Source organism: Helianthus annuus, chromosome 10, assembly GCF_002127325.2.
Source record: "Helianthus annuus cultivar XRQ/B chromosome 10, HanXRQr2.0-SUNRISE, whole genome shotgun sequence".
NCBI classification, from domain to species: domain Eukaryota; kingdom Viridiplantae; phylum Streptophyta; class Magnoliopsida; order Asterales; family Asteraceae; genus Helianthus; species Helianthus annuus.
Window position 1 is genome coordinate 181,237,694 of NC_035442.2, and position 20,639 is coordinate 181,258,332.

The following is a 20,639-nucleotide window of genomic DNA, read 5'->3' on the forward strand; positions in this document are numbered from 1 at the left end:
TTTTATGTATAGATTTTGAAGTTTAAGGATGAAATGTAAATTAGTGATGATAGAGGGGGTTAAATGTTAAAATACACAAACTATTTTTACACTTTTATGTAAATTTTTACAAGTTTTAGGGACTATATGTTATCTAGTGAAAAGATAGAGGGGTTAAATGTTAAAATCCAAAAAGTTATTTAACCCTTAAAAGCTAAAACACAGACCGCAGCCGTTCTTCTTCTTCTCTTCTTCTTCCTGACTTCCGGTAGGTTTCCGGCAGAAATCACAGCACCGGAGCCGGAATTCGTGGTCGGAATCCCGCTACAATCACGCTATTCAGTCGCTACATACCGATTGCGAGACCTTGGCGCTTCGCTACGAAGCACGCGATAGCGAACGCTATCTGCGCTATCAATAACTATGCACTTCCCACCACCAAACTTAACATCTAGTCCCTGTTTATCCAGTTGACTAACAGAAATAAGTTTCTTCGTTAAACCTGGAATTACCCTGACGTTCTTTAAGTTCCATGTACTGCCCAGTGGAGTCTTCAGATTGACATCTCCCATACCCGTAACATTAAGAACATGACCGTTAGCTAATCGTACCTTTCCAAAGTCTCCTTTTTTCAGATTCACCATCGTCTCCCCGCTGTGCATGGCGTGAAACAAAGAACCAGAATCCATAGCCCAAGAATCTATAGACTCTTCACAGCAAACCAGTACGTCACCGTCAGATTCATCTGACACAACACTGTTTACATGTTGCTTACCATCCTCTTTCTTAGGATCAGGACACTCGTTTTTAACATGCCCCTTTTCACCACAGTTCCAGCACCTTACATTCTTCCTAGCTTTAGACAAGCTTTTTCCACGACTCCCACTGCTTCTGTTTTTACCTCTTCCCCTGCTAACACTGAGCATACCAGAAGTAGACCCTCCACTAGTGTTCCTCCGACGAACGTCTTGACCCAAAACACTATCCCGGACCCGATCAAACTTCAAATTTCCAGTTCCAGCAGTTTCAGTGACCGTTGTCACAAATCCTGACCAGCAGGTAAAGAAGATAACAGAACCACAGCCTGAGTGTCATCATCCAACTTCATGCTCACAGTTGCTAACCTGGACAAAATTGAATTGACTTCGTTAATGTGATCAGCAACTGAACTGCCCTCGTTTATCCTCATATTAAACAGTTCCCTCATCAAGAACACCCTATTACCGGCAGACGGCTTCTCATACATATTTGACAGAGCTGTTAACATATCACGAGCAGTTGTTTCTTTCATGATATTAAATGCAACGCTCCTCGTCAAAGCCAATGTAATTTTACCTCTTGCCTTTTTGTCATTTGAGTTCCAAATTGCTTCGGCAGCTTTATCCATTCCTGCAGGTTTTTCTTGCAGTACCCCATCCAAATCGCATTCACCAAGCAACGCCTCTCTTTGCATTCTCCACCATGCAAAATCAGTACCGTTGAACTTCTCGATTCGGAACTTCCCGTCTTCAGCCATAGCAAACGAGAAAACCAGAAAAAACCACAAGGAACCAAGCAACCGAAACCCTAATCGCCAAACACCCTAAAACCACCAGATCTGCAACAGCAAACCCTACGGCGCAAACCCTAGACCTTACGAGCCGTAACCAGAGAATAGGTACGGGCCGTAAACAAGTCAGCGGCGACGGCAGCAACAGCAGATCAAGATCTCTCGTCCAGCTCTCTCCTTCTCCTGCGATAACCGTGTGAACCGTGTATTTTACTGAACCTTTGGCTCTGATACCACTTGTTAGGGGTATCGGATCAGAGAAGGCTCGAGCGGAAGCGGAACAAACACACACACACTAGCAGAAAATACCGAACCACGTAAATTCTCGTGTTCTTTATTTTCTGCTAGTGTGTGTGTGTTTGTTCCGCTTCCGCTCGAGCCTACTCTGATCCGATACCCCTAACAGAAAGAACAAGGGAAAGGGTTCAGCAAACCCTAACCCTAATGAGCTTTAAGTATTTAGGCCCAGTTGATAATTCTCTTGTTTAGCAAGGGATTATCCCTAATTTTAGCCTATAAATATATCTCTTGTACTTGTAATCATTATCACTCAGTAAAATGTAAACCCTAGTTGCCCCATGGACGTAGGTTACACAATGTGACCGAACCACGTAAATCTCGTGTCTTCTTTATTGCTTTCGTTTGTTGTTCATGTGTGCTCTAAATTTGAGCACATCAGGCTTCTGCCTGGAGCCTGGAAGAAGAACTTGCTATATTCGTAACAAGCTAGGCATGATTTACATCTATGCTCCAGCTTGAGGGAGAGTAGAAAATATATAATATTAGTTGAACAAGATGGCTGCATCTTATCTTAGATAAGATATGCAAGTGACCAAGTAGTATTTCCTTCCCTATATATAGTGGGTATATTGTAAGTTTGCAAAATGAGATATATGAGCTACTCAGATATAATTTTTAGAATCTCCTTTGTTCAATCTAGAGAAGTTTTTCACTCCTTTGGCCTGTGGTCTTATTCATTCAAGTTTGAGTGTGTGTTTGTGTGTGATATCAGTTTGTAACATGAATGAACAAACAACATGCAGTTGTAAGAAGTACTAACTCTTTGCCCGAGGAATTCTGCGGTATTACTATTATTGGAGTCTCTAACGATAGATTTAACTTCACTGCAGCAGATCCCTCCATCTCATACTTCTGAATCAACCATTCAAAACCTCCAACTTTATCAACAAACTTCATCGCTTCTTCTGTATTGGGAGCTGCCAGCGCCACAAAATATGCAGAGAGCTGCAGCACGAATTTCGTTATGGAAATAAAATTTAAATATATAGTACACAATGTCTAAACAGAAACCATGTATTAGGGAATTTAGTCCAAAAACTATCAATGTCATATGAGTATCAAGATCTCTCAAAAAGAATCATGCATAGCGACTAAAAGAGTGTATATGGAGCTTAGCCATCCCATAGAAAGGAATAGAATAAATCCAAACTAACCTCTTGAATGAATCTGTTGAGAAAAACAATACGAACAGATGAAAGTTTGCCACTCAGGCTACAACTATATCCTTCATAGTCATCATCATCGGGATTGTAAGACTGGAATGTGAACTGATATATAGAAAGAATAGAGACGTTAGGGTACAGTGTGAAGATGGTAAACTCCGCGTGAGTATTGTCAGCTTGTAAACATATAATTAAGCCGCGTATTTTAATGAGCGCAGGAATTAGTTTAGGATTAAACATAATACATCATCTATGAAAGACTGTACCTGGATAAGAGCATCAGCCCCCTGATTGCGTATGTCACAAAACCATCCCCAACAATGATCTGTACCCAGTGAAACATCACAGAGCCTAAAGTTCCCTAGTGTACCTTCAACTGTTATAGAACCAGGGTGAACCTAAGACAAGCATTAGTTAGCAAATCAGAAACCTGACCCGATGATTAATTTTTCTACAAAAGCTCCCCTATTAGAGCAATAGGCTATAAAAGATGAAGACTCACCTTCAGGTTCAAGACGAAAGTTTCTTGCACAAGCATTGCAAGATGAGAGCCATCCTCTTTGTTGAAAAATACAGTGACGCTGTCAATACTCATGTTCAAAGATAATACAACTCGATCTTTCCCATGTCCCAATACTCCCTTGACTTTTACTCCCCCACGCTCTTCACCCTTGTCTTTCTGCACTAAAGCTTCATCCTCCTTTTTTGATGAGACGCTACCACTACTTGCATTGCCCAGATCAATGCCTAAACTAACTAAAGCAACGATAGTCGGGCGGTGGAGGAAAAACTCAAACTTTGACATGCAGATGCTCATCTGGAAGTAACATAAAGAGAATCACTGAAGAGAGGATTTTGAATTATTTTCACTAGGATTTTAAGCGCCTTACACTATTTACCTGAGTATCCACACCATCATAATCAGGTGATTGAGGAGTCCGTTTCAAGATGGTAAGGGATACAAAATCAGATTCATCAAGGGCTTCCGTCTCAAAAAATACATCTCCAGAATTACCTCTTGCTTTTCCATGATCTTTCTCATGAACCACAGCATCAACGGAATCAGCCAATGACATGAAATCTGGCAAGGCATCCGCAAAATCATCATCCTCGGCCGGACCTACTAATACCTCTTCCACCTGAGGATTTATAGTACTTGTGGGATTAAGAGAACGATAGTTTTCTAAAACGGAGTAAGCTAAATATTGTGGACCCGTCGAGGAATTTTGAAGTTCATCTTTGATTTTCAACAAGTGCAAATTCATCTTGACAGTTAAATCCCCCTCACAAGATGCAACATACACCTGCACAAAAAAAAAAAAATTATATAATAGTCTCATAACCACATTACATGTGCTAATAAAGTAAGAAATCAATTTACTAGCAGCAAACCTAAAACTAGACACGTCGTGCAAAAAATGATGTCAGTTTGACAAACAAAATTTGTCAATTAATTAAGCAATTAACTATAATAACCTGTTCTAAAACCTCCCATTAAAGATGATACCATGCTTCTGGTAGGCACATTCTATATGCATGCCTAAACCTACAAAATAAATACCATAACAACCCAAAACTCTAGGCAAACTCCCAAATTAGACTTACTGAACCAATTTTGTATTTCTGGTTTTTCTGCCAAACTTACCCTCAGAGAAGAAACCAGAATTACAACTGTATAATCTCACTTCCAACTTAATTATATTTACAAACACCATACGAACCTTCCCTCCCGCAGCAAGAACTTCAAGAATCTGAGTCTCCACAGTATCATTGTGCACCTCAGTTCCCACCTGCAAGATTGAACAATATTTGTACACATTCATACAACTTTATATCAGATTAGGAAAGAGGAAAGAAAGAGACACATTGTACTAGAATACCTATTGAAAACACTTGGTAGTTAGTACATTATGAAAATAACTAAATCTGACCTTCCCACATATAAATATCTTTGTTTCCACCAAAGTTCCATTAACAATAGCGTCAGCGATCTTCGTATCAGTAGAACGTGGTTCAGAAAGTTCTGCAACGGTATCACTTTGCTTTCCAAGTATATCAACTGATGAAGTAGCCTATACCATGTACAATAGCTTGTAGCAAAAACAGATGCTACTAAAATGAATCAATAATAATGAAGACTTAGTATCATACAGAAGCTCGGTAGGTTGCTTGCACAAGTCCTCTCAACCAACTAGCCTTCTCCTGCTCGTTCCCAAACTTTACAACCAAAGTACTAGACGACTCTAAAGCCTTCAAAACGTGGTGCACAAAGAAACAAATCTAGATTAGCACCACATTCTCCATGTTATCATGAATACGAAGATCAAAACTACATGAAATTGATAGTTTCCTGAGCCAACACATTTGTTAATTAGCTTTTTAGATAATAAAGGAAAAGACAAACTGCAAATACCATTTACCTTTTGGATGTCCATGCCTCTGATACACAAAGCAATACAAGAAGGAGAACCACCAACACTGTCCGAAGGTACTTCATATAGTTGCTTACCAGCCATGCTGAATCAGTTAGTTTAGAAAATATATAAGTCCACAGACCTAGAGAGTATCTTCTAATAGAATCACTAAAGATAATATAAGTCATATCCTTATAAGATCAGCAGCAATGCTCAAATGATTAAAGGAAAACGTGTGCACCTAAAGCAACGCTGATAGTTCTGAGATGTAGAAGATTCCAGCAGATAAAGATACAGTCCAGACAAGACAAGATACGAGGACTGCCATGAAGCAACTGAATAGCCGATCCCCTATAATTGTTTAAAGATGAAAGGAGATGTAAATTTGTATGCATCAGCTTGACAAACATATCAGTTTCTGAAGAGGAAACAAAACACATACCCTCCAAACCAGCATTTGAACCTCAGTTGCTAGATCAGGGGAACTCCATGGGGCATGTTCAGCTTGGCAATCTTCTACAAGCTTTGTGCTACTTTCAATAGTACCAGACAGTATCTTCAAAAGTTCCATAAGCAGGCTGAATATAAATGGTGAAAGGTGAATACCAAGTGTAGGAACTTGGATAGAGACACGAGTTGACGGATGACTTGGATGAGAAACTTTAATCTGCAGTTGAAAAGGTACAAAGAAAGCATTATAGAATAATGATGTATATTGCACCAGTAAATTGAGAAGAATGAATGAGATGGAGATAATTGTACCTGATCCACAATAACAACAATCCCACACCTATCAACAAGAGAATACGAATGACAAGCACTACCGGTAACAGGATATGCTGAAAGCTGACCACTATGACCCGGAGTTTCTAGATCACACGTCTGAATGTCAGAATTTCCATCTGTAAATAAGGCAGCTATATCCCTTCCATAAATACAAAAACGAGAATACAGGTTTTGTCCTTGATCATCAGGGTGGCCCTCCTGCCACAAAAAGTACATCAATCTTCAAGTAACATTGAGAAAACATAAAAAATATAGAACAAGTTAAGTAGCATACCTCTGTTCGCAATGTAAAATTACCAAAGTCCAAAAGAAAAAGACTACCATACTCTGACGAAGCACTTTTTCGTATTGGAACTCTAATTTTTGGAGCGTCAAGATCAATATCAAGAGCGAAACTGCAAGATTGCAGGCATGATATAAGTAAGAGAAACATTTTACAAACTTCACCGTTGTGTATACCATTTTTCTGGATTAAATATCCGCCAAATAATTATATATTAATGAAAAATCAAAAAGGAAAATAATAACAAAAGAAACAAGGCATAGAGGAGGAGCATCAAATAAGCTCTTTTCATTTTATCAGTTTAACAGACAGTGATACCACAAATTCTTTTCATTTTATCAGTTTTTATAGTATCAATATGGTGCTATCATGGTTCAGAATCTGCATCCTGCAGCTCAAGGTGAGCCACAGTCTATTGATATAATCAATAAACAAAGCCCTAAATCCAAATTGAACAATAAACCCCAGGTAAACAGCTCATTTAAACTTATGTGGCAGATATATAACACAATGGTTGAGATAAACCAGCAAGGCTCATAAAATTCAATGAATTAAGTAAACCTGCTTTGTTCCTCTAAGACTGTTTGAAATTGCTCTTGAGCTCGACGAGTGGCCCTTTCTAACTTATTCTGTAATTGTTTCATCAAAAAGTGAGATTCAAGCTCTCAAAGATACAGCCAAAATTATCAGAGATCATCTCAATGTACCTGTAAAGCAGCTGCTGTTTCAAATGCAACTGCAGGACTAACAGAATTGCTCCTCTTCATAAATTCCAGAAAGTGGTTATAACTTTCCATCAAGACCTATGCGTCAGTTCCCGAAAAAGAATTTCAGTTACCCAAAGAATCGAAAAAAGAAAGAGAGCATGAGAAAACATAAGCAATTACACACAAGTACAAAAAGATAGCGTTTGTGCTTATAGAAGATATGAGTCGTCAAATAATCATTGTATCGCTTCCAAATTTAGGTTTCAGAAATATTATGAAAAACTTGACCTTGAAGGAAATAACAATGTACTCATTCCACTAAACCTCGCCATACTCTCGTGGCCATTCGAACACACGATAAGCAACCAATAACGCCACATAGCCATTTACTAGAAACACATAGAAGGCTGAAAGAGATAACAAGGAGCATGTGTAAGATGGTATTTTCTAAAACGTTCTTAGTACTTTCTTGTCATAAAATATTCTGCAGATGTGTCACTTTCAATAGAAATCGAGAATCAACACACGTGTTTATAAATTACATCTGCTGGACATTGGCTGAGACAAGAAACCTTATGACAAACAGAATGAGATATCCATATATATATCTTCAAGATCTAACACTTCTAGAGTGAAAGCATATACATTATCCATGCCCAACTTCTCACATACAGGATTAAATAGATGGATCTCCAGAGTGAAGCAGAAAGTTAAATAGTAGAGATTCACAAGATGTCTGACATCTCATGATAACATCTAGATACAACATATTTGAGTTGAATATAGCACCAAATTCTAGCCAAATCAAAGAAAATATTCTATGCTTTTGATATTATACTTGATTTTTTAAACATGGATTCATTCATTCATTGCTTCCAGATTACAAAGTCTGTGCCAATCAACTCAAGTGTCAAACATCTAGTTTTAGTGAACTATAAGATAGTGAGAGCTGTTAACAACAATAAATGAAGGAATCTGTGAGCCTCAAAACACATAATTGATAATAGTCCCAACAAATGAAGTATACAAAAAACATTAAGATAAAAGTATGAATGAATAATTCAAGACAGATAAACAATACGAGGTACTAAAAAAATTAAAATCAATGAGAAAACCCAAAAGAATGCAGAGACATGTAACTTTCTTTCACCAAATAGAATATGATTTATTATTAGTAATATCAAGAACAAAATTACCGTGACATGGCAAGGAGATATTGTTGCTGAAAGCCTCCAATCTAGATTCTCTCCAACAGGTAAATATACAAAACTAGCACCCAAAGCATTCGCCTTATGCTGACTGGAGACGCTCTACAAATGGAAGTTTATTTCACATAAGAATGAAAAGCAGAACAAAAAGGTGACTCATAATAATGTGATTTGCAAAAGAGAAAATATTACTATGATATTTACAGTAAATGCAAGAATCAGAAGCCAGCCAACAGCACCTCTACTTAATAATAATTCAAACTAAAAGCAAGTAACTGAATTCAAATGTTAATATTCCAAAACAGACCTGACAAAGTCGACCTTCAGGTGCAGACAATCCATAGAACTTCAATGTCAGATCACAATAAATGCTTCTATGTTTAAACTTTGCAGATACTTGAAGTTGTTCAAATCTACCACATACAAGTTCAGTTTCATTTATATTAATAATTCTCAAAGCAGCTTGACCAATGGACACAATGACCATGCGTTGTGTCATATTTTGCATATCTTTTCCGGATTGTGATGCCAAATCTTCATCTGGTTGGGAACTCAATATATTATTAAGTGCCTGCCATTCTTCTTTACTCAATCCGTCCACAGCAGTTTGAGATCCCTCAGGAGCATCTTGCTCATCGGATGAAGCAGAACGCCTGAATTGAAGGAAACGTAATAGGGTGCAACTATATGTTACTACTTAGTACAAGTGTGCAACAAAGCAAAATGATAGATGATCTTGGAAAATGAAAAAAAAAAAAACAATTGCAAACATTAGAAAGAAAAGAAGACAAAAAAGTTTCTGAAGATGGGAAGATTAACACACCATCCAAGCGAGAACCAACTATTCTTTTTAAGCATCCTTTGTTCAGCTTCTTCCTTTGATTTTACAGATTCAACTTTTGCATGCGCAAGAAACCTGAAAGATCAGCAACAAAAATCATCCAAAAAGATCCAATCAGAGAAAGCACACACGTATAATCATGAAACAAAAGAAAGAGGTATCTGTGATCAAATGTGTCTTGAGTAGTTGAGTATGAACAAGCATTATACACAATGCTACCCACACATAAAATATCTCCATACATGACTAGTGCATATGTATCATAGGACAGACATCTAGAAATCTTTGCAGCTTATGCAACCATGAAATCAAGGTCTTGCCACGCTATAAGTAATAACGAAGCTTCTCTGTGTCTATTAATAAAAGATGATGACCGAGCAATCTAAAAGAGAACTAACTTTTAGGAAAACAAGTATATTAGACGGCAGTTAAGCTTTTATCGCATGGCCCAACAAAGTTCCCAGGGAAACCAAAAGGACAGAAATTGGAATGAGAGCCTATGATGAAAAAGTAAGATAGAGCAATCTGACATATAATATAACTGAAGAAATGTAGAAACAAGAAAAGTTTTGGAAATATAAAAAATATTCCATTAAATAAGTATGCCCAATACTAAAGAAGCCATCTGCTGTTCAGTTCGATTCATTAATCCCCTAGTTACAGAACCAATTAAAGTACACATGTATGGAATAACCATGTGGCATGCCAAGAAACACAAAAGTAAAGCCATTGGCAACTAGGACATACCTCCACAAGAGAATTACTTTTGGATCAAGATCTCTCTCAATACTTCTAAGTTCAGTGTCATCAGAATCTGATGACTCTTGCAGTGAACCAGCATACAGCTGGATATATCGCCTTCGAAGACGGCAGAAGTGTTGAATTTGGGCCCAAGATAACCTATAGCTGATTTAACACGCATAAACAATTTATCAGCACATGAAAAGTTGAAAACCAACAAGCACAATATATAACATGCAGATACTGATATAATTATCTAAGCTGTCCTGTACCAACATAATTAACAAAAGAATGAAGAGAAAGAAAATTTGAGCAGCGGAACTATCTAAGCATCTTTCATCAGTTGCTCTTAAGTTCCAAAACTGGAGACGCATTTGGACTTACATGGTCAACAAGTCATCTTTTGGATCCAAATGGAGTATCAGAAAACAAGAGTACAGTGTCATGTTCTTTATAAACGGAAGAATGATTTTTTAAAAAAAGAAAATGTAGAATATGGATCTCATTTGCCCATGAAATTCGGGACGTTTCTATAATTTTGGAAGAAAGGCAGCATAAAGGAAAAGGTCAAATTATCTAGCAATCTTCAAAACATGTATGATTACCACATTTTCTTTTGCTGCAATGCTGCTTGAGCCGCATAATTCCACCACAGTTTAGGACCCTCGGTAACAGACACCACAGGCCTTAAATGTGACACCTCTATATATATTTTATATCTTTTTATGACCTCAAGAAGTCGAATCCAGTCATAATACTGAGCCTGTAAAGCAATTTTTCATATTCAAACAATCAGAATACTGCCTCAGATAAACACACAAAAAAAAACGAGAGGATTGGGATTTGGAAGAGGATGAAAAATGAGTACCCTCACTGAATCATTGAAAAGAAGTGATAACATAGCCAAATTATTAGATCACAATTTTCTAGCAATGAGCAAAGATGTATCACAGCCAATAGAGAATTTTTAGCTAAGCCAAAGTTTAAACGAAAACTTTGCTTATGCAGCCATAGAAGTGTTGTCCTACATGTTTTAAATGATGGACGTGAAACGGTTAACTTGTCCAGGTACAAACAAAGTGGACAGAATACAACCACAAGTCCACAATGATGACATAAGCCCATCCACTTCTTTGAATGCATTTTGAAATAATGAAAAATCCAAAGCAATCCCATGACAAAATTAAAAGAGCACGCACAAGCTCATTAGAAGTCAAGGACAATTACCTCTGTGAGTGCCAAAGAAACGTCACTAAGGATAAGATGGGCCTCCTCGAAAGGCGTATCTGCATTAGTTCTCTCAGAATTCCCCAAACGGTGATACTTAAGAACACCATTGATTGGTGAAACTAAGTAGCTGCGATCTCCAGCCCATTTGGAAAATTTATGACCCTTGGCCGGTTCATTTATTCCATCTTCAAATATCTAAAATTTATGAAAGGTGAAGTCTTAAATATCTACCGCATTACTAACATCTAATATACGAAGAAATCGAATATGGTAATGCGGGAGTAAGAATGCATATTAAATTATATGGAGCCCACTAGTAGCACAGATTAAGGACCATACCTCAACCCAATCCTTGGGACTGAGGTCTTCCCATTTTTTGTCCATGTTCCAAGGAAGTCGGTTGGAATCATGATAGATTGCAAGCCTTTCAAGTTGCAATGACTACAAAAAAAAAATGTTAAGATGTCAGCAAAACAAACTTCACATTTTGCCTAAGGCTGCATAAAAAAGCAGAAGGCATCTAACATGAACGTGACAGTATAATTTTAACTGAGTTTAAAATTCCTATAAAGGCGGGAATAGCTTCATATTTTTACCCTTTCAAGGAAAAAAGTGTGAAAAGCAACAACAGTACAATAACTGTCTCCAGCATCTGACTACAAGATATTCAAACTAATGTAACTGAATATAACTGACACAACCAAATGCAAATGCATATCCAACTGACAAATCAGCCAGAACTTCTATTGATGCTAGAACTGATCAAGCAGGAAGATAAGTTCCAATGAAGTAAAGCTTATATAGCATATATAAATCTCTTTCTTTCTTGAAAAAATGCATAAGAGGCCTAGAATGCCCCAACAATGAGGTTATGCGTATACATCACCTACTTGGCCATCACTTAAAACTCATTAAATAAAAGCTTCCAAAGAGCTGAAACTGGTAAAGCAACAAAAGTGTGAAGTTCAGAACATCCAGTGTCATCTTGTACAAAATATCTCTAAAAAGGTTGCATCACCTTAAAAACTAGTAAAACCGTGCTAACCAATTGCATCAACCAGATTACAACTATGTTCTAGTGAGATCAGGATTTAAAAGGATGGCAGAAGGAGCTGACCTTTCGCAACTTATCAAGAGCACCACTCGTGTCAAATGTTTCATTCCCCTTCTCGTCCACTGTAAAAGCAGCAAGCTTTGCCAGAGTGATACCAACAGCAAAAGGATGTCCTGGATTGCTGAACGTAAAAAAGCTTATCTAATCAAGGGGAAAGCAAAGCAGGTACATTGAACAAAAAAAAAAAAATACTTTCACTAAACTAAGGATGAAATGTGACTCCCAACATATGGATGTACACCAACCTAATAGGATCCTCATATCTGATATGGACATTTCCGATTGAAATCTTCAGATTTCCTATTATTGTACCAATCATGGAACCCAACCATGAATTCCCAGCAGCTGACTGCAAACAATAGAAGATGGCATGCTCAGAAGACAGTAATGGAAACACTGCCAGCGTTCAAAAACCTACTGTAGTGTTTCTTTAAAGAAATGAACAGATTTAAAAGAAAAAGGGTATGAAAGAGATTAGTCAGGCTACTATTGTAAAGAGGTTAACTGCTGAGAAACATATAAATACTATGCAACTGACACGGGTAACACATACGTTTCCAAGCTTTGATTTTGATATTGCATCAAGAGTTGCTGACTCGGCTTCCTGCAAGACAATTGAATATTTAGCAAAAATATATATATATATTTGAGACAACTTAGAACAAACGATCTCAAAGGAGAAAAGCAATATAAGACCTCAATCTGTTGAAGTTTCGCTTCGAAAATCTTTTCACGCTCCTCAGGCTGCAAAATAAAGAAATAAATACCTACCTAATCAACCAAGATCAATTTTAAATGAAGAAGTGAACCTTGAAAACATAACATATTGCGGTTTACCGTAAGAGACCTTCCATCAGAATCAGGATGAGCAAGAACGAACACACGGTCAATAAGAACTATCACAGGCTCTTTGCCAAGACCTTTCCATGGAACCTAATTTAATGTCAAAGTAATAGAAACTGAATTGTTCACTCAGATAGTGAGACAGAGATTACTAAGAAACAAGTGCATCAAAGCATAATAAGACATTTAAGGTCCCTGATAGTTCTTTTATTAAATCCACCAAGAACAAAACTAGTACAACTTAAAAGCTCAAGACGAGATAGAAGCTACATTGAAAAATGATAGTGACAGGTTCAAGACAAGGATGATGAATATGTAAGTAATTCCCGGAAAAAACAAGACCATGCACTCTGGTTTTGGGTTCCCTAGCCATTATTTTAGTTGCCAGTAAAACAAGTTTATCTTGTTATAGTCTTCAAGCTTTACATGATCATGGTTTCTCGCTTATTATCACTTAAAAAAACAAAAACAAATGTACCTCCATGACATGGTTGAATAAACATAAGGCAAGTAAAGCCTCTTCCTTGGGACATCTTAAGATTTAAGGCCTCCAGTCATATAATATTAAGTTATATAAAAAACAATTCTAAGGATATTAAAATACCATTATCTAAATATATAATACTATTCAATTATTTTTAATCACACTTTTATAACTGATCATGTTCTACAAAGTAAATCAAACTTTTTTACAAACAAAATTGATTTGAACAATTACAAATACTAAGAAAAAAAAAGTTATTTTTGGCTTTCTATTTGACAAAATATTTCCAACACTTGTTGAACATAATTTTAATGAAATCCAACATTAAAAATGAGTTAAATGCCTGGTTGGTCCATGTGGTTTGCGAAAAGTGCAGACTTGGTCCCAAGGGTTCACTATTACACACTTGGTCCCAGTGGTTGCAAATTTTGCACTCGGGTGATCCTTATCACTAACCTATGTTAGTTTTCTTAGTTAAAGGTATGTGAAATGACTAGATTACGCCTGAGATATTAAAATAAATAAAACTATATTCTTCCTTCCCTTTCTCCGGGATCTCTCTCCCTCTCTACGGCTACCATTAGCCACCGCCTCACCACCACCTGCCTCACCAACTACCACCATCACCACCACCCGACCACCACAACCATCACCAACACCCAACCACCACAACAACCCGACCAGATCCACCTCCACATAACTCTTACCCCTCTCTCTCCACCGACCATAACCACCACCATCATCCCCGTCTACATTAACGAGAAATGAGATTGGATCTCTCTCCTGACCAAATCCAAGAAGAATGGAAAAGAAAAAAAGCACCTATGTGTCAGACTGGTTTTGCAGAAGTTTTGTCAGCAACCAATGGCTTCGCTAGTTCAAGATCTACACGGTGACCGCTCGTTTTTTTCCAGTTAGGGGTTTTGATCGGCTTCATCAGGTTCAACCAAAAACTTGTTGTTCAAGGTGATGATGAAGTGGAAACCCTTAATTTGTTCAAAGTGCCAGATACAAATCCGAATGTAGTCCCATAGCCACCGTCTCCGACCAGCAGGGGCGGTGGTGTTAGTAGCAGGTGTGGTGGTAGGGTTTTTGTGAGGGTGGGAGAAAGGGATGGAAGAAGATAGTTTTATTTATTTTAGGATAAATTACACATTTCGTCCTTTATGTTTGTATCAGATTGCAACGGATGACCTTTAACTTTAATAATTACAGTCACAGTCCTTTTTTTGTTAAAAGCATTACACTCTTAATCCTTTAGCACTAACCCAGTTAAAAGTTTTAGTTAAAAATAAGCACATAAGGGTAGTATTGTCTTTTCCCATTATAAATCCATCTTTCCAGAGTTCTCTCTCTCTCTCAAACACCCACCACCACCAGCATCAACCACCCACCATTAGCCATGATATTCTTTGCTGTCATTTCCCCATTATTTGCAAAATCCATATATACACCACTAGAAGCAGCATCCTCCAAAACGTATTCCATCATCACATTACCCACTTTCCACATAAGCACTAATCAAAGCAGAATAAGCATAAATAGTGTTATCCTTCGCTAACAATCGTTTCAAACACTTTTTTAGCTAATTTAACTTTCCCCAATCTACCAAGCACACTACTAACACTTGTTTTAATTACCCAGTTCCCTCAACTTTAATTACCCAGTTCCCTCAACAAGAAGTTATAATCATCAGACCCACATAATTTCATCTGAAAACTAACCAACACATTTTCAATCAACCGATCATCACCGGTGTCCCGAATCAGCTCCTGCATAGCTTCTTCGGCTGAAACCGAGTGTCTAACCGCGACGCAAATGTATCTTGGAAACGAACCGGGTTGACCTACGACCAGAGAAATCGATAGCAAGTTCAGATTTTAAAGAGGAAAGAGGGGCGGAACTAGGGTTCCGATGGTGGGGATGGAGACAAGGTTTGGTTGCGGGTGGGTTTCTCGAAGGTGAGATTTGGCCATGGAGAGAGAAACTTACATAGATCTCACTTTGAAGATGGGGGCAATGGTGGGGGTTTGGTTGTGTGAGAGAGAGAAAGTGGTGGTTACAGGGTGGTGGTGAGACTTTAGGTTACAGGTGTTCTAGATAGAGAAGAAAGATTAAGGGGATAAGAGTTTGGATTGTGTGTGACTGTGAAAATGAAAGAAAGAATAAAAAAGATATAATAGTAAAATTACTAATATACCCTCATGTGCATAACACATGCCATAATTAACTGAAATTTTTAACCTGGTTTGTGCTAAAGGACCTAGGGTGTAATACATTTTCCAAATAAAGGACTGCGACTGTAATTATTGAATTTAAAGGTCATCTATTGCAATCCGATACAAACATAAAGGACGAAAAGTGTAATTTACCCTTTATTTTAATATCTCAGGGGTAAACTAGTCATTTCACATACCTATAAAACTAAGAAAACTAACATAGGTTAGTGATAAGGATCATCCGAGTGCAAAAATTGCAACCACCAGGACCAAGTGTGTAATTAGTGAACCCTTGGGACGAAGTCTGCAAATTTTGCAAACCACAGGGACCAACCAGGCATTTAACTCTTAAAAAATTGATGTAACTAAGATGATAGTATATAAATAAACTATTCCAGGCATTGCTGTTGATGGGAAAAAGGAAGCTTTTTCCAACATAAAGTTACTAACAATTTATTTAGGATTAATAATATGACAAAAGCGATCAAATAGATTGAAAACTTTATCAAACAGAAAGACAGACCGCATGAAACTAATTATGACAAACATGATCAAATATTTTCTAGCGAAGCATGATCTTGCACTTTCATTTCATGTACCCGACAAAAGAAAAACCAATAAAAGTTGCGAGAACATGCTTCACTAGAAAAGATGGAGCACAATAGTAGCACAAAAGCTACAGCCACGGAAAGAAAATGCTTCATATGTATAATGTATTCGAGAGGGATGATAGTTGTAAGAGGCCCTGTTGATGATATTAGCTGGGATTTTTTGCCCAGCACAAAAAATGAAAGAATTCTTGATAGTAAAACAAATGTTAATTAGACTGTAACAAGCAAGGTACAACGCAGAGCAACACATGCACAGCACAAAAATTGTCCATAATCTACAATATCAGAATGAATTGAGAGCAAAACGAAGCAGAAGTCCATAAGACAACCATATCAGCAAGTAAAGTGTAAGGATGTACCTGCAATGTTATGGTACCAACGAAGCCAGCTTTTACAATAACAGGAAGCTTTAATGAATTGAGTGCATCTGCCTTCAATTTCAAGTCTTTGAGTACCACATCACCTAAAAACATAACAGGCTATTAGAACGATCTCACAAACAATTAACCACGGATATATGCATACCACCCAAACAAGCAAATACTACTACAGAAAAAAAAAATCAATGCAAGAGTAAGATTCCATATAAAACTTGATTACTAATAGGACACATAACACGAATAGTCAATAGGATACTAGATAATAATCCACTAATTAGTTAATGTTGTTTAACTTATCAACTCCTTAACTCGAGTTGCTCTCTTAGCTAGCCACGTCCACGCATACAGCCATGAGTTCGACTAGTAAATTCCCAATAAAAAGTGACCTAAATGTGTTGAAGATTATATTAGGCCATTAACAATAGCCATCCTTTCACGATTCTTTTTGGTACCTTAGAAATATAGACACTACCTTTACAATATGAACTTAATGGTAGTCTGAAAATTTAAATAAAGATACAAAGTTACAAAAACCTTTCACAAACCTTTCCACACGCTAATTCTTAGAGCCTCTGATGAAAGTCCGTGGACATATTCACCCAAATATCTTCGAAGCAAATGCAGTACCTAAAAGCATAAGCAAACTCCAATATTAACTTTCATAATGTACTTGATAACTTTTATTGGCGGCATACAAAGATGAAGAATAATATATTGTGATGAAAATAACAAAAAATAAAAATAGCTACATACAAAGTTATAATAAAGAGATTCGTGTAAATATGAAAATTCTTACGTGTGCTTCGAACATGGCGATTAGGTTAGGGTATGGATTCAATCTCTAACGAAGCGCATGCATTGATACGTGAAACGAATCATGTAGCTGATCAAAGAAAAGGAGATCAGATAGATATGGACAATGACAAAATGATTGAACAAGAATATCACCAAACAATTTACGGAAGAGAAAGACAAGGAAAATGTGTGTATCAACTGTTCCATGCTTTTTATTCATCAATTTTCTGAGTTTAGATCCCGGTCGGGTTTCAAACAATTGTCGCTTAACCCCTTCATCTTTTGTTATTTTAGCAACTTTAACCATCCCTGCTTCTTATTTTCATGTACGGCGGTTACCATTTTATTTTCATGATATTAGGTTAAAAACTAGTTATTATAAATTACGAAGAGGTAGACCTAGGGCTGTAAATGAACCGAACGTTCAACGAACTGTTCGCCTTTCAGGTACCCAAGCAAATAAAATATGAAACCATGTCTCCACCTTTTTATGCACCACTCCCTTTTCATTCTCATTATTCACCTCGAAAAATACTATCGACCTTCGTTCAACGATTAGGGCTTCAATGTCTAGCGCCGCTCCCTCTCACCATCCACCTCTAGCCACCGCCGTCTTTGCTGATTTTATCTGTGTTCGTGAACACGTTTCTTTCCTTAATGAATGAACACGAACTGAAAATCTCATTCGGTAAGTGTTTTTGAACTGTCCGTGAACTTATTATATCCTTAACGTTCGTTCGGTTCATTTACAGCCCTAGGTAGACCCGACCTAGAAACAAGTGATATGTAGGAACAACTTTGGTATTGTTTGTAATCAGTTAACATGATACAGTTGGTGAAATTAAGCAGTATGATAGGTGTTTAATGTTGAAATAAAAATATAAAAAATAATGACTTCAATGGAGTTGGTTCAAGAAAACACTAACATCATGATCAAAGTTGGCACTTAGCACTAGAAGTTTCAAACATAAAAACTCATCAAATAAAACCATTTTAAATCAACGGCTATCATACCAGTGTCAGATTTTCTACTTATAAATTTTCTTAAAAACAAGCAAGTCAAACAAGTGAAGTAGAAACTTGCCTGAAAATGAATGCAGGCCTGAAGGTGCCAAATTGCTCAAACCAGGGGCTTACATAGCTCAAAACCACATTGAACAAACATAAGTCAAAATACAATCCAGCAAAAATGGCGGGTCAGGTTACCGGGTCAAATTGGGTCCACTTAAAAAATGTTATTTTGGTTGGGTCTAAAATTCTCCTGCAAACGTCCTTATCCACATTTGTGTGGTAAACCAACATAACTATATTTATTTATTTATTTATTATATAACAATGGGTGTGATTTTGCGTCGTCAACAACATAAATTTCGCTTCAACAAGGAAATTGAAATCAAAAACCTAAATTAGCATTCAAATTGCATACGTGAATCCTTACCTCAAGCTTCTGCAATTCGAGAATCATGGTAGAGAACCACCGTCGGTAATCATCAGCATTGTCTATAGTGGTGGTTATATAGAAGCAGGATACCGATGAACAGTATTGGAGAGGTTGCTAGATTTGGGTTCAAACGGAGGTTGAGATCGATGAATTAGGGACGTAAATTAATTTGTTGGGGGAAACTGGGAGGAAATTGATTTTTTTATGGGGGATCAAAATTCAAATTCTTTTGATGATAATTAGCCGATATTTATGTATGGACAACTGGTGTATATTAGGCTAATTTTTTACACAATTAATTAATGATATTTAAAATAAATATAGATATATTTTATTTTAGTGATGAGAAATGAATGTAGATATATTTTATTTTAGTGATGAGAAAATACCGATTCTGTCCCGATACCGATAATTCTGATCCCGAAATTTCATGAATACTTGATACCGATACCGGTACCGAACATATCGGTTTGGTACGGTATCGGTACTTTGAGGGTAAAAGTCGGTATTTTACCGATACCGTACCGTACCGATACCGAAAAAAACAAAATGTGGATACCGTTTCCGATACCGAAACATGTCAGGACGGGATTATCGGTATCGGGATCGGTATTTTATACCATTTGCTCATGCCTATTATTTATATATTTATATAATATTAAAGATTAAAGACAAATGTCCGTGGAGAACCTTTGTGTTCTGTGACAACCCGTAAAATTACAGGTACTGTACGAATTAATTAACCCTAATTATGTGCTTAATGACTGTGCTTGATTACATCTGACGCCTTAAACTGCTTACTGGTTTATGTTATATACATACATGTGCATTCTTTACATTTAGTCACTTCAATTATTTCATACAGACTCTTAGTGACAAACCTGATGCACAAAGCACAGTTAGTGCAGTGAGCGAATAACTCAGATACATGCTGACAATGCCAGCACTTAGACAGATACTATTTTTAGGCCAGTATGGGCCAGGGATAAAACACTACACCAGTATGGAGCGTAGGGAAGCGAGGACCATAAGACTATGTCACTAGGTGATAGTTTGAGTGCCGGAAAGTGCCTAAAACGCAATTTAAATACAGAATTCCGCATTTTCAGTAACAATTCAGCTTTTAACACACTCATATTATACAGAGTATTGACTAAACGGTCCTGGACACTTTCCTAAGTGTTGGAATTAATTTCGTTACAAAAAGATGCACAAAAGACGCTATGCGGTACAATTTAACACTTTAACGGAACGATACTTAACCGAACAACCGGACAATACCCGGGACACCAAAATTTTGTCAAGAGCATTACTTTATTATTTTTCACTAATTATGGTCTCAAGAATCCCCACACACTATAAAATATGTCATACACTTACTACTTTAGAAAATACCCTAAACCTTCTAAATAATCACCTATTTATAATAAAAATTTACATTTTACCCCCCCCCCACAAATTTCGGCCCACATATGGGACCCACCCATAGTCATCACTAAATCCCAACTAAATATTCCTTTTTAATGTGATTGGACCTCCTTTGATTGCTAC

The 20,639-nt window shown here is 37.1% G+C and overlaps 1 protein-coding gene across 6 annotated transcripts in view; it reads right to left on the reverse strand.

The window, feature by feature from the left end:
- LOC110887015 overlaps positions 1-19,304 on the reverse strand; it is a 59,941-nt gene extending 40,637 nt beyond the window's left edge. For 2 of the 6 annotated variants that reach the window (XM_035978891.1, XM_035978893.1), the window contains exons 1-32: positions 19,086-19,304; positions 18,732-18,779; positions 17,649-17,735; positions 17,398-17,479; positions 16,832-16,935; positions 13,153-13,248; positions 13,012-13,059; positions 12,869-12,919; positions 12,561-12,664; positions 12,319-12,436; positions 11,541-11,642; positions 11,199-11,396; positions 10,577-10,734; positions 9,978-10,136; positions 9,213-9,305; positions 8,697-9,042; positions 8,378-8,491; positions 7,182-7,277; positions 7,036-7,103; positions 6,466-6,586; positions 6,168-6,389; positions 5,848-6,072; positions 5,647-5,756; positions 5,412-5,508; positions 5,143-5,241; positions 4,923-5,063; positions 4,713-4,781; positions 3,891-4,295; positions 3,494-3,808; positions 3,258-3,389; positions 2,983-3,096; positions 2,589-2,773 (exon numbers count right to left, since the gene is read on the reverse strand). In XM_035978891.1, the coding sequence (XP_035834784.1) occupies positions 2,589-2,773; positions 2,983-3,096; positions 3,258-3,389; positions 3,494-3,808; positions 3,891-4,295; positions 4,713-4,781; positions 4,923-5,063; positions 5,143-5,241; positions 5,412-5,508; positions 5,647-5,756; positions 5,848-6,072; positions 6,168-6,389; positions 6,466-6,586; positions 7,036-7,103; positions 7,182-7,277; positions 8,378-8,491; positions 8,697-9,042; positions 9,213-9,305; positions 9,978-10,136; positions 10,577-10,734; positions 11,199-11,396; positions 11,541-11,642; positions 12,319-12,436; positions 12,561-12,664; positions 12,869-12,919; positions 13,012-13,059; positions 13,153-13,248; positions 16,832-16,935; positions 17,398-17,479; positions 17,649-17,663 (4,187 nt within the window). In that variant the 5' untranslated portion in view covers positions 17,664-17,735; positions 18,732-18,779; positions 19,086-19,304. Of the gene's footprint in view, positions 1-2,588; positions 2,774-2,982; positions 3,097-3,257; positions 3,390-3,493; positions 3,809-3,890; positions 4,296-4,712; positions 4,782-4,922; positions 5,064-5,142; positions 5,242-5,411; positions 5,509-5,646; positions 5,757-5,847; positions 6,073-6,167; positions 6,390-6,465; positions 6,587-7,035; positions 7,104-7,181; positions 7,278-8,377; positions 8,492-8,696; positions 9,043-9,212; positions 9,306-9,977; positions 10,137-10,576; positions 10,735-11,198; positions 11,397-11,540; positions 11,643-12,318; positions 12,437-12,560; positions 12,665-12,868; positions 12,920-13,011; positions 13,060-13,152; positions 13,249-15,366; positions 15,719-16,831; positions 16,936-17,397; positions 17,480-17,648; positions 17,736-18,731; positions 18,789-19,085 lie in introns of those variants that run through there. The other 4 variants (XM_035978892.1, XM_022134916.2, XM_035978894.1 and 1 more) reach the window with 4 other exon arrangements.
- Between the last annotated feature and the right edge of the window lie 1,335 nt (positions 19,305-20,639).